The sequence below is a fragment of the Sturnira hondurensis genome, unplaced genomic scaffold (assembly GCF_014824575.4).
Source record: "Sturnira hondurensis isolate 20B ecotype Veracruz unplaced genomic scaffold, ASM1482457v3 Scaffold0021795, whole genome shotgun sequence".
Classification (NCBI taxonomy): Eukaryota; Metazoa; Chordata; class Mammalia; order Chiroptera; family Phyllostomidae; genus Sturnira; species Sturnira hondurensis.
This window is the reverse complement of record NW_028094426.1, coordinates 2,073,939-2,093,934: the sequence shown is the minus strand read 5'-3', so window position 1 is coordinate 2,093,934 and position 19,996 is coordinate 2,073,939. Positions and strand designations below refer to the sequence as shown.

The 19,996-nt window shown below is 38.4% G+C and overlaps 1 protein-coding gene across 3 annotated transcripts in view; it reads right to left on the bottom strand.

Moving 5' to 3' along the window:
• The window catches only part of ITPR2 (inositol 1,4,5-trisphosphate receptor type 2), a 456,496-nt gene that overhangs the window by 79,477 nt on the left and 357,023 nt on the right, over window positions 1-19,996 (bottom strand). For all 3 annotated transcript variants that reach the window (XM_037033923.1, XM_037033924.1, XM_037033925.1), the window contains 3 exons: window positions 16,223-16,415; window positions 13,331-13,456; window positions 3,426-3,601 (listed from right to left, as the gene is read on the bottom strand). In XM_037033923.1, the coding sequence (XP_036889818.1) occupies window positions 3,426-3,601; window positions 13,331-13,456; window positions 16,223-16,415 (495 nt within the window). The remainder of the gene's footprint in view (window positions 1-3,425; window positions 3,602-13,330; window positions 13,457-16,222; window positions 16,416-19,996) is intronic.

Genomic DNA, 19,996 nt, shown 5'->3' with positions numbered 1-19,996 from the left:
GGTAGCAGAGGGTATGGGGGGATAAACGGTGATGGAAAAAATATATATCTAAAAACAGAAGCAATATGAAACACATGTAAAATCCACATACCTGGAAATATCTATCAAAATGAGATTTACAAATACTTTAATGGTGTGAAAAAATTAAATGATTACATATTTATGAAATGTATGTTTACATTTGCCAAAATAATATGTTAATTTCCATTACCAATAACTGAAAATGTAACATAGAGGGTGGGAAGAAAACTGTACTGGATTATAAGATATTCTTTATATCAGAAAAAAACATTTGAATCTTTTGAAATATCGCAAATACTGTGACAAGATAAAGAAACTAGTGGCAATTTAAACAAAACTTCAATATTTATAAACATGTCAAGATGATAAAAAGCGATAATGCTTAGAGCACAGATTGAGGTTCTTTCCTCCCACTTGATTCCTTTTCCAAAACAAAAAAAGAAACTTTCTGCATTTGCTCAACACTATGAGAGACGCTGAGTCCAGAACAACTCTCCATGAACCCAAATGCAAACGTTTTTGTGATCATGGTAGCAACGTCTTACAATTAAATAGCACTTCACATATTAGGCACCTGGTGAACAGTAGGCTTTATTGCTGTCATCTTTGCACTGATCTTCTCAACTGATTTTGACAATACAGTGAGGATACAATAGGCCTTTTTTTTTTAATTTTAAAAAATCCTAATTGGATTTATCAGGGTGACATTGGTCTTAATGTCCTCATTTCACTGAAGGGAGGAATGAAATTCAGAGGCTTGTTGGTTTGCCTGAGGTCCAGAACTCTGCTCCCCAGCAAGGCTTCACTGCCAAGTGGGCACTTTCTTTCGTTTATCTTGTTTCTGATACCAATAATTTTAGCACCTGAATTTCACCTGTTTACACAATGTAAACTTTTAAGTGTAAATGAAGTTAAATAAATATATAAAACCTGAGGTGTAAAACATGATTGTGTTTGCTTTTATTTTTTTTCCCTGCTTCCTGGGAAATGGTCAACTATAGATAGTCTTGTAATAAGTTTGTTATGTTAAATATTAAGATGAACAATTATTTGCAAAAACATCTTTACTAACCAGTACAATATCAAAGCTATAAACAAAAGCTCTTTTATGAATATCTATAATATAAAAATTATAATTATTCTATTTATTTTGTCCCAAGTTTAAGTTGATTATTTCCTTTAGTTAAAAAGAGGCGGTGTGCATGGGCATTTTATGTTGTGAAGGCCATCAGAATGCCTACAGATTCGCACAGTTAATAAGAAACATGTATGTCCATGCATACTCCTTCTTGCCAAGAAACTAAAGCATAAAACTTGTCCCTAACATGACTAGTCAATTAAACTCAGAAGTCATGTTTTTATCCTGTCCCCTGAGGGGAAAAGGAAGCATATTTCAAATGTTTTGGGTTTCCTAGTAGACATTAAATTTGTTATTCCTTATCTCTTCATATACTATTCTGGATGGCGAGAACCTCATCCTCTACCTCTCGGTATTTTCGGTGCATATTACACAGAGGCCCCATAAACGTCTGTTGGTTTTGGCCCAACTCTATTTAGCTATTCTTTAGCTATAAAACTTGGGTTTTTCTTACTTGGATCAATGCCTTATTGAGGACCAGCTACTGATTTACAAATATTGTTTGCTTCTTCAGATAATTTGGTTCAATAATCAATGTATTTTTAAAGAAAAAATAACAAGCTGAACACACTAATAGGTTCATAAAAATTCAGATAATTTCATGAAGATTCCTTAATTAGCCTGATTGGCAATATATTACAAAAGTAGCTTATTTCCAAAGCACTGATAGTATAAGTTCGGTTCATGTAAACAGCTGTTGAATGTTTAAGTGGCAGGTATTGTACTAAGGTGAAAAAAATGGAAACGGGATGGAGTGAGACGGACAGGATTCTGTCTATCAGTGAGACAACCTCTGTCCTCAAGAGACTTGACGGAATAACACATTTCGTACTTTACAGAACTCTGTGCTGTGAGATCTCCTTGTGTGTGTACTGCACTCTCTTTTATTGACAACGATTAAGGAGTACCAGGTAATTTGATCGACTGAGTGTTCTAGCTCGTGAGAAGCTGTCTTACATGTCACATCCAATTTTTGAAAAATTATGATATAAGTGTCAGAAACACAGAACTGGCCATGCTAACTCAGCCCTATAATTCTTTTTTTAAAAGATTTATTTATTTATCTTTGGAGGGGAAAGGAAGGAGAGAAGGAGAGAAATATCAACCAATGTATGGTTGCCTCTCGTGAGTCCCCTCCTGGGAACTAGCCTGCAACCCAGGCATGTGCCCTGATTGGGAATCGAACCGCGATCGTGTGGTTCGCAGGCCTGCGCTCAATCCACTGACCTACACCAGCCAGGGCTCAGCCCTATAATTCTTGAAAGTTTGATTGACTATTTAATTTATATATTTGCCATAAATATTTGCCATGTATTTAATGTGCAAGGCACTGTGAATGCATAATACAAAAATAATCTTCCCCTCATTCAATAGCCAACTTATTTACAAAATATTTGTTGAGTACCAATGATGCTCCTGACATTGAATAATTAATCATTATAGTTGGGGAGATAAGGCCTATATATAGATACCAGAATATGTGACATTATGCTAGCAATCCAGTAAAAGATATAAAAAGTGTTCCACCACATATATTAGCAATATATATTTATTTGTTTACCTGGCCATTTGTTCTCTCATCAACCTGCTGATTTACCTTTTCTCAGTATCCCTTTGTAGCTCCCACGTAGAAAGTTGCCATCTTCTTTTAAAATTTTCTCTTGGGTACAACTGCCATTATTTGGAATAGTATTTTGGCTTACGTATTCTAAACTTACCTAACTTAAGTTTTGAAATGGTCTCCTCTGTTCTAATACTTTAAAATTTAGTGAAAAAAATATGAATCTCATCTATGCCTTTGACAAGTATATAGGTTTTGTTCTAATAAAAAGCGCCCAATTGCACAGCTTCTCATACAACAACTCTTTTTCCCTGGTCATTTTATAAAAGATACTCAGTTCTATAATTCTACTGAATGTAACTTAATCTTTCTTAGATGATTTAGAAGTCGCTTCAGGATGTTAACAGCGGCTCAAAGTCATTTTCGCCAATAGCTGCTGGTACAGACGCAGAAGGCTTAAAAACTGGATTGGATTAAATTCGTGGCAGAAATGGGTCATGCCCCAAATGTGACCTTTGTAAATATACCCAGTTTTACTTGTCATTTTTTTCTTTCACTCCAAATTAAGAATGTACAAATTAAACGGGTTAATTCAGATTCACAATAAACTACAATTTACTGTGCATATGAATTAAAGCACATAGCTAAATTTTTACATATAGTACATTTTAATTAATCTATAACAGTACAAAGCAAAATACTTACATTAGCTGCACCGAGAAGTATTAACGTAGGCCCCAGCCCTATTGTGTATATTGATCTGAGCATCACTGACACAAGAAAGGGCCGAATACCCACAGGCTTGGAGAAGAAAAACAGCATTGACGTGCAGATTGCGACTGCAATCCAAAGAAGAACTGAGAACAATGGAGAAAGTGTACCTGTAAAATGCGGATAAGTTTATTTTTCCTAAGAGCAAAGGTAGAAAATGTTAAAATATTTGCCACTTTTATATAACACATATAGCAAGTCAAGCCATGAGACACCAAATTCAAAACACCCTACTGTGTACACTTGTGTATTTAGCGGAAAAGTCTGTGAACACAATATTCATTACATTTCTTTCCAGAAAGTTTGTGATTAATTTCAGGCTGCTTACATATTCACTGGTTGTGCCCCTTTCATTAAGCCTGAGAGTTCTTCCTCCTTGTCTCCTACAGGAGTTACATATGCTAAATGCCTTTATAGAAGTGTCCCACGTGGGAGCCATCATTCAAAAGTTATGATTGATAACCATTAAGTGTATAGCTAAATCATGTGAAACCTGGTGCTCTTCCATTGAACTCATACTCTGCCTTGTTCTATTATTATTGAGTGTCTATATTATAGATTCCTCTAAAGAATTCACAATGAAGAATACCCAGTCCTCCACAGACACAAGATTTAACAGTTAAAACACATGTGGGCGTATATAAGTACATGAATCTAAAGAACACATAAGAAAGTGTGTGCTTAAAGGCCAACTTGAGTTCTTAAAAATATTGAGCTACTTAAACCATCCGAAACAAAAGTTTCAAATATTTTAAAATGAAACTCTATTACAAACAAAATTTCATTCAAAATTGTCCAAACGGGAGTTTGAAAATACATTTCGTTAAAAAGAAGCACAATTCAGTGACATCTGCAGCGACACACGGATTTAAGGAATCCCCCTCTGTGCATTATGTGCTGCTGGGTTTGCCGGAGAAAATCACAGGGCAACACTCCTAGGCTGACGAAACCAGTGCTGAGACCTCAACTGTGTGTGGGTGGCTGGTGAAGTCAGAGGGGAGACAACAAAATGGAGATTTTTGACTAATTATTTCTTTTGGCCACACCTCTTTTTGTTGTTAACAAAATTAACTTTTGCATGCAAAACACCACAAGGCCTGTGGTGCGCAGGGTTTTTGTGTTGTCATCAAAACTGTGGGATTATCTGGACTCGTGCAATGAATTCTGTATAAGCCTTTGAGTTCACAGTGAGTGCTAAAAGATCAAAAGTAGGCAGAAAGATCCTATTAGACATTCAACAGAAAACAAAATGCCAGGTAGCAAACAGCATTGGTTTAGACATGTTTACTGTTGCAATGTTTGTTCTTATCATGTTATCTCTTAAAGCAAGCCATAAAGCAACCTCTGTTCAAAATGGCACTGTAGCCAGACATGACTCACCCCTTCACACAATCACATAAAAATTACAAGTAAAATGTAGAACGACCACCACTCATAACCATTAGACATCGAGTTGAATGGATGCCTGACAACTATGGGATTAAAGAAACCACATCCATCAAGACTGGTAGAAGGGGCAAAGACATGAAAAGGGCTGGTCTCTCACCCACATGTGGTGAATAAAAATTTGGGAGGGATATCTCAGGAGCAGGGAGTCTCAGACAAACACCAGGCTCCCCAGGGTTCGAGTGCCAGGAAGGAAAGTCCCTATAACTTCTGGCTGCAAAAACCAGTGAGTGGGGATTGAGTCAGTGGAAGAAACTTCTGGAGTCCCAAGCAGTTCCTCTTACAGAGCCCACACACAGATTCACCTACTCAGACTCACTCCCTCTGAGTTCCAGCACCAGGGTAGCAGCTTGAAAGGCACCAGTGGTATAAAGGGAGAAACTGAAGTGTCTGGCATCAAGGCAAGCAGAGGCCATTGACCCTTTCCCTAACCCTCCCCCAACAAAGCCAGCAAACCAGTGCCATATGTTGAGACTCCATCAACCTGGCTAATGCCATTCGACCTGCCTTGAAGATGCCCAGAAACTCCGCCTTACCCAACTTACAGGCCCATCCAAGCTGCTTTTCTGTATGATTGGCTGGTCTTGGCTCATTTGCACAACTTTCTAAATCCTCTCAAATAAGCAACAGCTCAGTGAGCCCCAAAGCCAGCACTAGCAGCAGCCAGCTTAGATTCACAGCTTGTCTTTACCTCGGAATCTCCAAGCCCAGCACAAGTAGCAGCCATCTCAGATTGCTTTACAGTTCAGGCAGGGTGGCCCTGGGCAAAACACAGGTGGGGGCTGACCTTTGTCTGCACCACCAGGAAACCCCAGAGCCAGCACACCCAGTGGACAGTCACAGACCATGACAGAGCACCACCACCCTATGCCCACACAGCACATCCTCCAAGGAGGTCGGAGGTTGGTGGTCAGTGGTCACAGCCAGTCCTTGCAGCTGACTGGCCTGGGTAAATCCCTCCCATTGACCTGCCAACAGCAACCAAGGCTCAACTACAAGAGGAGGGTGTCCTCAGCCCACATGAAGGGCACAACTTGAGTCCTCAGCTTAGGTGATAGGGGAGGCTGTCCATTGGACCCCACAGGGCACCTACTGCTTTAGGCCTCACTAGTGAGACATGGAGTCAAAGCAGCTCTACCTAACACATAGAAGCAAACACAGGGAGGCTGCCAAAATGAGGAGACAGAGAAACATGGCCCAAATGAAAGACCAGATCAAAACTCCAGAAAAAGAGCTAAACAAAATGAAGATAAGCAATGAATCAGATGCAGAGTTCAAAACACCGGTTATAAGGATGCTCAGGGAACTTAGTGAGGACCTCAACAGCATAAACAGCATTAAAAAGAGCCAGTCAGAAATGAAGGGTACACTAATTGAAATAAAGAATAATTTACAAGGAAACAACAGTACAGTAGATGAAGCTGAGAATCAAATCAATGATTTGGAACATAAAGAAATACAAATATTTATTGATTAACTGAATAAACTAAAATAATCTGTGAGCTTGGTTTAAGTAACTAAATCTTCCGGTATAAATTCCCAAATTTGTGGACCTTCACTCTTCAGTTTAAACATCTTTACACATTCAGCAAGTTTTGGCCAGCAACTGAACTCCAACATAATTTAGAAGCAATGAGTTGGTGTGATACTGTTATTTTGAAAGTCTCACCTTTGACATGACAGTCATACCATGCACTGTTATTAATGCCTCCTCAGCTAACCACATCTCGTCTGCTCCTCGAACAGTATCTGATTTGCTGAGATTTCCTTTGACTAAAGAAGTTACAACCATGCACTTAAAGAAGAAAGAACTCACATAGTATTCCACATGGTACCTTGAACATATTTAAGTGCTGAATATGTGTTTGTGAATAAGTAAATAAACTTAAAAGTTATATAAAGTAGACATTAATTTACACCATTGTCAATTGACAATAATGTAAATCATTCCTTGTAAGAATAGACATAGTCATTTGTCGCTGAGATTTAATGCTTAAAAAAAATAAAAAAACCGCCCTGGCTGGTGTAGCTCAGTGGATTGAGCGCAGGCCTGCGAACCAGAGGATCGCGGTTCGATTCCCAGCCAGGTTGCAGGCTGGTTCCCTGCAGGCCAACTCCCTGCAGGGGATACATGAAAGGCAACCATACATTGATATTTCTCTCCCTCTCTCTGAAGATAAATAAATAAAATCTTTAAAAATAAAAAAAAGAATGGGAAAGTCAAGCAACTCACATGCATAAAAAAAAAAAAAAACCCTGACAAACCCTAGAGAAGACAGTACAAATTATAAAAATCAATTTTTATCTCATAAGGGAGGGAAGAGGGACTGTCTTCTCTACCTAATAATTCACATTTGTATCAATTTTCTATAATGAGCATGTATTGCTTTTATAATGAAATATCAGAATTCATTCCATACATTTTTAAATCTTAGAGTATAAAGTGTGTCATCTAAAAACAAAATTCACATAACAAACTTAGAGGCCTCGATTCAGTGCACATAATGGAGATTTCCTGTCCCCCTCACACTGACTGGTTTGTGGTCTGCTGCAGGGAACACGCTGCATCTCACTTCCCAGGCTCTCTCTGATCCTCCGCCTCCCACATGGGCTCACAGGCCTTCTCTGTCTGTCCCCCACCTCTGTGCAGCTGAAGCAGGCATCCACCCATACAGCCACAGGTGGTCTTTTCTCCACCTTTGTGCTTTACTCCTTTCTTCTTTTCTAAACTAGACCTTGAGCTTCTTGAAAACAAGGACAACTTTACCAACCTTTCTGTCCCTAGGGTTCAGCCCAGTATCTGGCATTTTGCCACACTCCATCAATGGTTGTTTATAAGTGGAATGCATCTAAATCACCTTGAAAAACCTTATTTTAACACAAGGCATTTGAGGGAAAATAGAACTACACCTTACATTCAACCATGATTTTTTTTTTAAAAATCACATGCTATCTGGATATAATGAATTCCCTTGACAGCAATTTACTCCACTAACTGGCCTGCCTTTGCCAAACTGGGCAGGGGTGGTTGGCATGACAATGCTCAACTTCTGAGCAGTCTGCTAGAAGGTTCCTTAGCACCAACAGCTGCTGCTTCAGCCACACCCGTGTAGCCTCCTATCTCAACTTCAGCACAGGTTTCTTTTCTTTTTTTTTTTTAGAGAAATCATATGTTAAATAAATAAATGAACTCACTACATTTTAAAATAACCCAAACCAAAACCTACAGCCACACAAATAAAGCCTGGATTTGTGAATAAATTTAAACAGAGCTCCTCAAAGCCTGTCAATGAAAGGAGATTTTTCTGTACCTGGTGGGAGGGTGGAGGGCCCTGTGAAATGATCCTCTGAGAATCACCCCCCACCTTAAGTATCTCCCTCTGAATGCTGAGCTGGGTGAAGCATTCTCTCCATTAATATTATAAGCCGAGTGTGAAGGAGAGACATGGCATAAGCAATCCCCAGCAGCTCACGTGAGGTCATGTTTGGAGAGCATGCACAGCCCATTCCCTCCGCCAGCTCCTTTGTCCTCCCCTCCTCCTTGGCCACAGTGACTCTGGAGCAGCTTGTATGACAGTCTGGGGTTGGGAAGGGTGGCTCATTTCACCTTTTTTTGGCCCAGATTCATGAGGAGATGTCATGATCAACTTCTTTTTTTTTTCCAGGACTTTAGTTTTATTTCTGATGCTGTTTGTGAAGATTTTTTTACTATATAAGAACTTTTAATATCAGTCAGTGTCATTTTAGCAACATATAATGCAAGAAGTGACTCACATCTGTTGTAGATTTCATCCCCTATCACTGAATAGTCAGCCTAGAGAATTTTAACTTTTAGCCTTTAAACAATTTGTCTTTACAGAAGCTGCTGTGAAATCAACTCTTCTTAGTTTTTGTTTTAAGCCTTCTTCATTCTGGATAAAAGTGAAGCTTCCTAATCTATACAGGTGACAAAGGGATGCTCCAATGAACCATGGTGGTGATTCAAGTTTGCATAGAATCATTACGTCTGCTGGTTCCACCAATATTCCTTCAGTCAAACTTTTGAAGTTTGTCACAGCTCCTAGGGCTGGTCTTTGAAAATAAGTATTAAATACACAATATTTGCCATTGGTGCTCATCCTTTTAGTTCTGGACCAATGACAATGGACCATCAACAATGTCTCTCTCTGCCATCGGCTGACCCTTGCACAGTTATTAAACACAGAATTACTCATGATCAACTTCTATATCCAGAATCTAGGTACCTTAGGGTTGGTCAACTACTCATATTTATTTACTTTTTTAAACTTTCACTTCAAAAGTCTTTGAGACTTACCTAACAGTTGCAAATACAATACAAAATTTTCATATACCTTTCACCTAGATTTCCCAAACGTCAACACCTTCCATAATTGTATTATAATAATGAATTATCAATAAATTAATAAGATATTGATCTTTTTCTAACCTATAGACCTTAGTCAAAGTTCATCAATTGCCCAATGAATGCTTTTTTGGACCAGCATCACACGCTGCATTTAGTTGTCACGTCTTTTAGTTTCTTTCAATCTGGAGCGTGTGTGTCACATGCTGTTGAGTCAGCCACAACTCCTGACAACACCATGGCTTCTTTTATGGCGTCAGCCTCTCTTCCTCTTTCCTGCTGCCTTCTATTCTTCCTAGCGATGTTTTCTTTTCCAAAGAAACCCGCCTTCTCATGATGTGCCCAAAGTAGGACAACTTCAGCTTTCTAATTTTTGCCTCCAGCGATGTTCCAGGTTTAATTTGCTATAGGACCTACTTGTTTGTCTTTCTGGTGGCCCAGGGCATCTGCCAAGTTTTCCTCCAATACCATAATTGAAATAAATCAATCGTTTTCCTACCAGCCTTCTTCATTGTCCAACTTTTGCATCCATGCATAGTAACTGAAATCTCAATCTTTGTCCTTCACAAGCTTGAAGAGTACTGGGCAATTATTTTGTAAAATGTCCCTCATTTTGGGTTGTCTGAAATGTTCTCAGTTTATGCATTTTTGGCAAATGATGTGACATCCACGTCAGGGCATCATATCAAGAGGCCCCCAGTGTTGCTGTGTCTCATTACTGATGACATTAACATTGACCACTTAAAGTGATTTTTCCATTGTAAAGTTACTATTTTTTATTTAGTAATTAATAATTACGTTATAGGGAAATACCTTATGACTGTGTCCATATCCTGTTTATCATTATAGCTTTCATTTAACACATTAATTTTGGACTCTATCGATGATTCTGTGATGTTTGATAAATGGTGGTGCCATTCTGTTTCCATTATTCCTTCTACATTTATTAATTGGCATATCATTGTTTGAAATATTTTTTTTTTTCTTTTCTGGATTTTTCTTTTCTGGACTCCTGGATTTTTATTTTATTCTGTGGGTTATTATGTATTACTGCCAATATTTTTTTTCTCAAATTTTCCAGATTTTACCACTGGGAGACCTTTCAAGTTGGATGCTGTGTTCTTTGACATGTTCCCATTGATTTATTTAATTTTTTAGCACTTTTTGGAAAGAATCTTAATGATACAATTAGTTAAGTTGCCTCAAAGTGCTCCCAACAAGTAGTCATCCAGCCCATGTACCACAAAATGGGGCATTAGAGAACGTGCATACCCAGTACAAAACTTTCCTTCTCCAGCCAGTACCGATGGCCAAGTGCACTCGGCAGTCTTCATTTAACTTCATTTCCTCAGCCTTTCTAGCTATGCATAGTGTGCAACTGAAGGTTAGAGACTCAGCTAATCCAGAACAAAAACTTAACTGTATGCATTGTGTCATAATTAACTAACTGATCTAGAACTACAATTGGATTTAATTGTTCTTCTAACACTGGGATTCTATATTGCCAAAAATAGCAGCTCATGCCTTCCCTTCCCTTCCCTCCAGCATCGTCCCTACACCCAGACACCTAAGACTGAACCTGCACCTTTATGACTGCTGTTAACTTCCATTCAGCCTTTTTGAAGGGTAAAATCTGCATCTGCCCTGATGACAAGGCACCACGGTTTTCCAGTCTTGCTTTTGTTACTCTTATTTCTTTTGAGGTTGGAGCCTTACTCCGAACTCTACTATACATGTGGTTTCAAGTTCTTGTTCAAGGGCCAATTATACCAGCAAGACCTTGGGACCGTGTTAAAAAAATACGTATTTCTGGACTCCACTCCCCAATTATTGGGCAACTATTCCTAAGCTTCAGATTCTTTATCCATAAGGGTGAAGTGCTTATTTGCAGGATTGCCAGGAAGATTAAACAAAATTATGTATGTCAAGTCTTAAGTATTCTGTCATATATCATCAGGTGCTGTTATTACGCTCAATATCACCACTCTGGTATTAGTCAGGTAACTATTAAAAATGTATCAGACATTCTACTCTCCCCTGAATGAGCAAAGGCTGTATGTCCAGAGGAGCGGCGCTGCCCATCACCATAATATTTCACATTCGTAGGTGGTAGCAGAGGCTACATACGTTGGCTCTGGGGCTTGAGTAAGATATGATCACGGAATGGAACTATGAAACATTATGTCCTGTGTGAAGATTTGATACCTCCCTGTTATGCTTCCAACACAATCCCTCATGCAGAAAAGTCCTGGACTGGAACCAAAAAGTGAAACTTCTACTCTGCTATCTGCCAATTTTTAGACTCTCTGGGCCTCCGTCTTTTTATCCATCAAATGAGGGTTTGATATTAGATAATTTCCAGAATTGCTTCCCTAGCTAAGACTTTATGGCCCTACAATTTACTCTTAGCATTCTGGGTGGATATGATACTAATGTATCATTTCAAGCTGGACCTCTCTCCTGACAAGCATCACATTCTTCTGGGCCAAGAGGGCTATCGGCACGAAATGAGACTGAACACAGCAAAGAGAAAGCTGTCTGCACGACCTGTTGTGTTAGCACCTTCCCTACGAGGGATGATGACCAGACAGTCGCTATGTTTTTCATTGCTATTTAACTCCCACATCTGCTCCATTGCCACATATGCTTCTTTAAGTACCGGCCTGCCTTCCAGAAGGTCAAACTTTATTCATGATCATTATACCTAACTGTTAGGACTTTGATGTTTGTTATCTGAATGGGCCTTTAAGATAGCAAATACTCCTGGGCTCCTGTTTCCCTTCCTGCTCACCTCCAGTTCTTCTGCAACAGATTCAAGTACCTATTGCTCTCATCGTATGATCCCTTTCATGGGGCTTCCCTTTGCAGGGTTAACATTTACCTCGTAACATCAACAACCATTAAGTTTTACCAAGAACTATTCTAAATGATTTACTCATGACAGGTCATTAAACTCTCATAATAATTCCCCCTAAGAACAGATGAGATACACAAGCACCTTGAGCAGTTATTATTTGCTGATATAGCTCACCTTTTCCTCCTCCCCATTCTTTCCACACACATTTCAAAGTTATTTATCTGATTATATACCAAGTCAGTAACAAAGTTTCCCATTCACTTTGCCAGACCTAAATGCAACTTAGTTTCTACAGTCTCACCATGTAGTTATTTCTTCTATACAATATTTCCCATTTCACTTAAAATGAGATAATTTCTCTTGGCTTAGCTTTTGTAAAACCTCATGCAATATTAGTTTAATAATACTAATTTCATATTTTCCCTGGCCGGGTAGCTCACTTGGTTAGAGCATCATCCTGATACATCACAGTTGCAGGTTCAATCCCCAGTCAGGGCACATACAAGAATCAACCAGTGAATGCATAAATGGGTGGACCAAAAAATCGATGCTTCTTTCTCTCTCTCCCCACCCTTGCTCTCTATCTGGAATCACTGAATAGGAAAAAAATTTTAATTTAATTTTATGAACAATCATTCATACAGAGAAATCCTACTCTGGAAATAGAGTTAACTTTTTACTCTGAGATAGTCTCTATTATTATATTCTGTTTTATGCATTTTTAAATTTTTTCAGATTTTATGAATGCTCATTATAGAAATCTTGGACAATCCAGAAAGCAAAGAGAAGAGAGTAAAACATAAATCCCACTATTTAAAGCAATCACAATGAATATTTGGCATAAGCCCTTAATTGTCCAATATATTTATATAATATTAAAATCCATTCAGTAATAATAGGTAGAAATAATAATTTTTCAGTGCTTTATTTATCAATATATAACAAGCTATAATAGCTCTTCTGTATATGAGCTTTTTGTAAAATAACACTTTGAATGGCCATAGTTCTCTGCCTACACCACTTACCATAATTCTTACTTCCAATGAATATAGAAAAATCTATTTAACAAGAATTAAATCATTGTTATTTTGAAGCTCTAAATAGTTAAATGCATTAAGAGTATTATTTTAGAACTTTAAAATGTTTACCCTTTAAAGAAAGACAAGCACTTGCCTTCATCTCCATCATCCCCAAAGGGGTAGAAGAGAGCAACAGCTAAGTTGATGAACACAGCCAAGTTGAAGGATATGCTCCCCCAGAGAGAGATGTGCCTCGAGAACCAGAACAGCGCAGGGTTATCTAGTAGGGAGGACGTGCAATGGGACAGAACAGAAAGTAAATTTTGTTTTCAACACATTAGCTCTGCTGAAATAACATTTTATTCAATGCATTTTTGTAAACTAATATGAAGCATATTTAAATAAACATTTTATGACTTATTTTGCAAGTTTATAATGAATACCCTAAAAAGGTTTTTATTTCATTCCTTCTTTGTCCTTTAGCCAATTCACACCTAAAAATCTGTGGAAGGCTGCACAGTTTTGCGATTACTAAAGGTGGACTGAAAGGGTGATTCTAATATATCCCTAGAGCAGACTGGGGAAAAGCCAGTTTAGAAGCTGCCTGGGGCCCTTTTTAATGGAATGGTATATAGACTGCTATATAATTGAGTAAAACTGAGACATCTGTACCATTCCAATGCCTTAAAGTCCAACAAAAAACCCCAAATCCTGGCACACATATATCTCTAACAAAAATTCCTGTGACGCAGACAGTTACCTAAAACTCTGAAACTCACTAGCATGGCACAGCACCACTTCCTGAAAACTAGGGATTTTAAATGCTATCTAAGCTTTAAACATTCATATTTACTAAGAACTTTTTGGGTTTGCAACGGCAGAGGTGAGAGACACAATACGAATTACCAACAAGTGACAAAGGCTTTGCTGACTATTTCCAGAAAAGGGACTCTGTGTTTGTCAGCAGAATGGAAAAGCAAATGCATCTACTGAATACAATTTACATTAACCAAACATTAGTTCTATCCACCATTCTTAAGTAACTGAACAGGAATGTAATGCGCACAAGTTTGACCATATGACTCCTCCAGGTCCATTCTCTAACTTAACATGAAGTTAACTGAGGGAGAAAAGCACATCAACTTCCAAATAAAAATTATAAACTTTTCAATCACTTTCTGTGAATTCCAATCTCTGCGGTCAGTTTCTCAGTCATACACTGTACTGCCCTCGGGACACACTGCCTACTTTCCGTGGACGGGGGCATTCCAACACTGGAGCAGGCTATGACTACGCGTAGCACTGAGTTGTCTACTTTATCATAAATTGTAACCATCTGCATCTCCACCACTCCCAAATCAGGAGTCCTCGTTTTTAAAAGCACAATATGAAGAGGAAATTAGAAGATGTCGATGCATACATTGGTAACAACAAATCCATCAGATGAATTAGATTCTGTATATAACCTCACTATAAGGGAAGTCCAATTTTTAAAAGTAAAATGCACATTGGAAGTTATTTTAAGATTTGTTTTTGATAAATGTTTATTCCAAAAAAGCATAGACCCCACAAACACTAGTTCATTATGCAATTTACCTTTTGCCAAGGATAAAAATATGGGTTTGTCAAATGTCCCAGATAAAAATGTCAAGTCTTCATATATATTCTGAACACACCAAATTTTCTCTGATAAGATTCTATGTGGTAAAATGTCAAGGGAGAGTAATTTCTTTCTTCATTTTTTTTTTTCGTATACTCTGCTAGGAAAGGCTGAGAGTGCATGACACCATCTTATCTTCAAGGATGATATGTTTCAAGTTCCACTCAAATTCAAAAACTACAATCATTAAAAGTCCTAGAAAACTAGAATGATGGAGTGATGTTGAATTGAGGTATTGAGAACATATACCTGTTTGTCTGGAAAACTTCCCCAAAAGACAGCAAAGACCTAATCAAGACCTTCCTCCTGTCAATTTTTGTTAAAAGCTCATGATATTACTTAACTGGGAAAATTAAACTTTATTCTAAACCTTAATTTTTTTAATTTTAAACTTTATAATTCTTTAATTTTTTGTATTTTATTTAATATTTATTGTATTTTTTACATTATCTTTTAGACACTTTATAACCCCTCCACCCAGCAATCACCACGCTGTTGTCCCTGTCCGTGAGTTTTTCTTTTTGCTCAATCCCTCCACCCCCCCTGCACCCCCCTCTAGCTGTCACTTCTCTCTGTCTATGAGTCTGTCCCCATTTTCCTTGTTAGTGCAATGTGTTCATTAGATTCCACATATGAGTGAAATCATGTGGTATTAGGATAAAACCCTAGTAAACATTTACTCACCCAATATAGGAGTACCTAAATGTGAAAAGCTAATCTTGATGGACATAAAGGGAGAGACTGGTTATGTTTTTTTAAATTTCAAACTTAAAATATTTTAATTTTAAAGTTGAGTACTTCTGGATAGACTTGAGGCCTGAGAGGTAAGTCATGGCAACTCACTTATGCTCATTTTTAACTTTAAAATGGTAACATTTCCATTTGAATACAAGTGTCACAAAACTTTTAGTTTGATTTGACAATGTAAAGGTAGGTGGAAAGAAAGAATGACATTCGGAAAAATATTAAACAACCCACTCCATCATAAAACTACAAGACAAGAGAGGATGAGCAGGCTGATGCCGGCGTCTCTCCATCCGGTTCACTGACTGCTGGGGCCGGTCAGCGTTTATTCCAGGACCTCAAATCTGCAGTCGTTCAACAGCTGAAACATACAGCCACAACCTTGTATTTCATAATATTTATAAAACTATGGGGTCGGCACTAAAAGACGATCTAATTATTCAGAGGTTTCTGTTTTCATTAAGCTGCAGGTGTCTCAGCCCCAGTGGTACACTGAGCTTACATTCTTAAGCCTGTAAGTGATTTCAGTAACATCAGATGACAAAATATTTAAAACTAATTTCAAAGAATAATGTTGTGTCCTAAAGTACTAATGTATCTACCATTAGCCCAAAACGCACTATCTCAGTGTACTGTACTCACTCCGGATTTTCTTCTGCCACTTCATTTCGTTGTAGAGGTGTTCCGTTTGCTGGAAAAAGTCGTTCACTTTGCTTCCTTGCTCATCCCTTTCGGTTGTGTTGAACACACGGCACTTGGACTCTCGCGTGAGGTACTCGCAGATGTTGGGGACAGGGAAAACTATTTGCTCCATAGTCCTATCGTGCCGAACAATCTGAAAACATTGATTTACCTGTGTTTTAGCCTTCAGTCACCTCAGTCTTCGTGTGTTCTCTTTTTTTAGCACAAGTGTATTCATGATATTTTATAAATTCCGTTAATGCAAAAATATGCCAGCTTGAAGTGTCCAAGACAGTCCTTTACTGCACCAATTTACATGTTTCTCTTTAAGTAAGAAAAATTAACTGACTAAAGTATCATAAGTGCACTACTTGGTGATAAATAACAAAAACCAAAATCTTAATTCTTTCTGGGTGACCATTAATCCTATTTTTAATTTTCATGAAGTACAACAGAATTAAGAGGGTGTTAAATAGGAGTGATTGTCTAGTCACCTTAAACCCAGCACATGGTATATTTGTATTTTGTTCTTAGCCTGTTCTTCCTAAAAAGGGCTGCTGGGAAATAAATGACAGACTCAACATGTCAGACACAGGTGTTCACATCATTGAACTGTTTTTCTAGTCATGGCTAAACATAATGTTCATGGGTATAGTATCTATTTAGTACACACCTATATATAAATACTCATTATTTTGAACTTCTCTTATTTGGCATTTTGTGATAATTTATCATTGAATTTAAAAAAGCAGGCTGATATTTTCTACAGTTTTACTAAGTTAACAAGAGTCTGTGTAGACCAAATTACCAAGGTGCATGTTTATAGACTCTGCCCAACGCTCATGAATGAGTCAAGACTGGTCTAAGCCAGAAAGGCCCGCTGTTTCCCTTCGCCACTGACTGGTATGTTGGTGAGCATGAGACCCCGTCCTGAAAAATGAGGCACAAGGAGAAATATCCTGGGGGAGGCAGAGAAGGTGCTTCCAGGAAAGACTTTGTTTCCTGAAAAGGCAGAAAGCCTTTGAGACAAACAAAATGATAACAACAAAAAAACAAATACCTAGCATAAAAGTACTTTTTTGTCTATATCCTCTTCCTTCCTGCTTAGAAGAAAAGGTAGCGGAAGAGAATGATGCCTGAGACTTTGGCAGCCATTCCACAGCCACAAGGAGAGATATCACCAGTGTAAACAAGAAGACCCAAGATGGAAAGGCCTGGGTGTTTGGAGATACTACTGAATCATTGCATCAGTCACAGAGCTACTGGTATCTGGGAACAGCAAATGCTTTTACTGTTTAAACAGCAGTCACTCTAGTGTTGTTATTTGTAACCGAAGCTCTCCTAAATGGTGTGGTATATATGCAAACTGCACACGAGAACACTATGATGAAACAAATAAGAGGAAGTTTAGTGGTGGTAAGTAAAACTTCCTACACACAGGTTTAAAAGAAATCAATTTCACAAAAGAAGAATCGGACCTATTTGGTATGACAGGCAACTCGGCAGGGGGGGAGTTTTACATGACCCAGTAATGTTAAATGTTTCCAAAAAATCTCAGGGTGCATTTAAGCAACTGTGCCTTGATTATTATAAGCCAAACTATTCAGCCCGTTTGTGACATGTTATGTTTGATTCTGGGGGTTGTCACATTTTACAAGGGGCATGGACAAACTGCAGAGATGACTGAAGGAAGGGGAATGTGTTAACTGTCAAAAAGCAAAAGGCAGATAATTTTTTCAATACATTTATTCAACGAATGCTTATTTAGTCCTCAGCTGAGGAGTTCCGGGGAATTCAAAGTGGAAAACAACATGAAGCCCGATCTGGGAGTTTGCAGTTTAGTAACCGTGGTTAGTCTTCAAATGCTAGCGCCACGTGATCGTGGTGACGAGACCAGACGCTCGGAACGGTGGGTGGACATTATAGTGGGCTAGTGCGCACTCTTTACCCCCCAAATTGGATCAGTTCCCTCCTGAAGTGGCGAGATCTCTATCACAGGTAGAACTGAGAGCAGGGACAGAATTATTACAATGGAGCGATTCCTCCTTGGGTGGGTGAGTAGGCCAGGTACGGGTACATAATCCATGAAGTCCTTCCTATTTCCCAAGATCTTTGAGTATATAACTTATAGACAAAAAGTCAATAATTTATGAAAGCTCTATATTAACAGTCTGTACTGAACTCCTATGCTTCTGCATATTCATACATCAAAAGTGGCACTTTATGGGAACGTATCTCAGTTTTATTATAATTACGATTTAACATTGAAAAAACAAAAATCTCACCATAAATTATAAACCCCTGTTAGTAGGAGTAACCTTCCTCATTTGAATGTCTGTAGCATTTGTCAGCTATTATTTTGGACAATGTTCATTATTGTGGTTATATTCCAGATATGGTATTCAGTTTTAGAAATACAAAGATGTTCAAGACCAATCCCTGCCTCCAGCAGGGGACAAGTGACACATAAGGAGCAACATTATGGGTTCAACTAAACTGAATGATTGAACTGCTGTGGCAGCACAGTGAGGCGAAATGAATGGGTGAAGAAAGGAGGGGTGACCTCTCTGAGCAGGCCACGAGATGGTCTTTGAACAAGCATAAGAATTGGTGGAGAGTAAAATGCTTGGTGGATGTTTACCGAATTTATGTATTTACAGCTGAATCTTTCCTCACTGCTGGGAAACCAGTAACAGACCAACTTCAACAACAGCTCCCATCTCTTGCACACACAGGTATTAACCCAATCCCCACCTCTGGCTTACTCACTATACCTGCTATTCCTGATCTCATCTAATCATCTAGCTTTGTACTTTGGCTTCTGGAATCTTCCTCAGAACCTTGGTGCTTTGATGATCTATTTCTATCAATGTCTCCAGCTTCCTGACCTTCTCAGCCTCCTGGTTCCTAAGCACCTGATATAGTAAGCAGTACTTTGCTGCGGGTCCAGCTCATGGTGTTTCCATTAGGTCAAGTCTCCTGCAAGAGCTACAGCACTATTAAAGTTTATAAATATTACTAAGAGCTCCATTTTGAGACACAAGATAATGTTCATTTTCCCAAAGGTTGGGCAATAGTAAACAGTAAGGTACAGTGATTATATATCTCAGGAATTAATAGCAGTGATGCCCATCATACAATCTGCTGAAAACTAAAATATGTCTGTCAAAGTGAATGAATGTACGAATGTACATTACTAGTGACAAGTGTCAACTACTGTACTCACGCTTCTGCCTGATTAGCTCTACCTACTAGTGTGCAAATGATACCATAGCTAGTCAGTGACAGCCAGATGGGTCTCCCAACACATAATGGTAAGTCTGTGTTGACACACACTCCTGATCAGCCACTGGCCGTTAAAGAAGGTCTCGTTTACAGGGGTGGGGAGGGAGGTCGATTGCTGCATACTGAAGATGGAAACTGTTCAACCATCCAAGTTTATGCTATCAACATGGAAACTTTATCAGTGTCTTCTGTGTTTCGAACACTGCTGAATACTTTCTGACACAGAGACCTCTATTTTAATAAGCTTCCTATAGTTTTAAAAAAGATACCTCTTCTTAAATGATAGCTTCTATTACAACAATCTTTTCTCTGAAACAACATTGTTCTGAAATAACTGCTTCCATGACCAAAACAAAACAGAACAAAAATCACCTTATTAATTACAAAAGAAAACTTAACTATAGTACTGGTCAGAAAATAAAGACAACTTTGATAAATGTGCACCTCAAA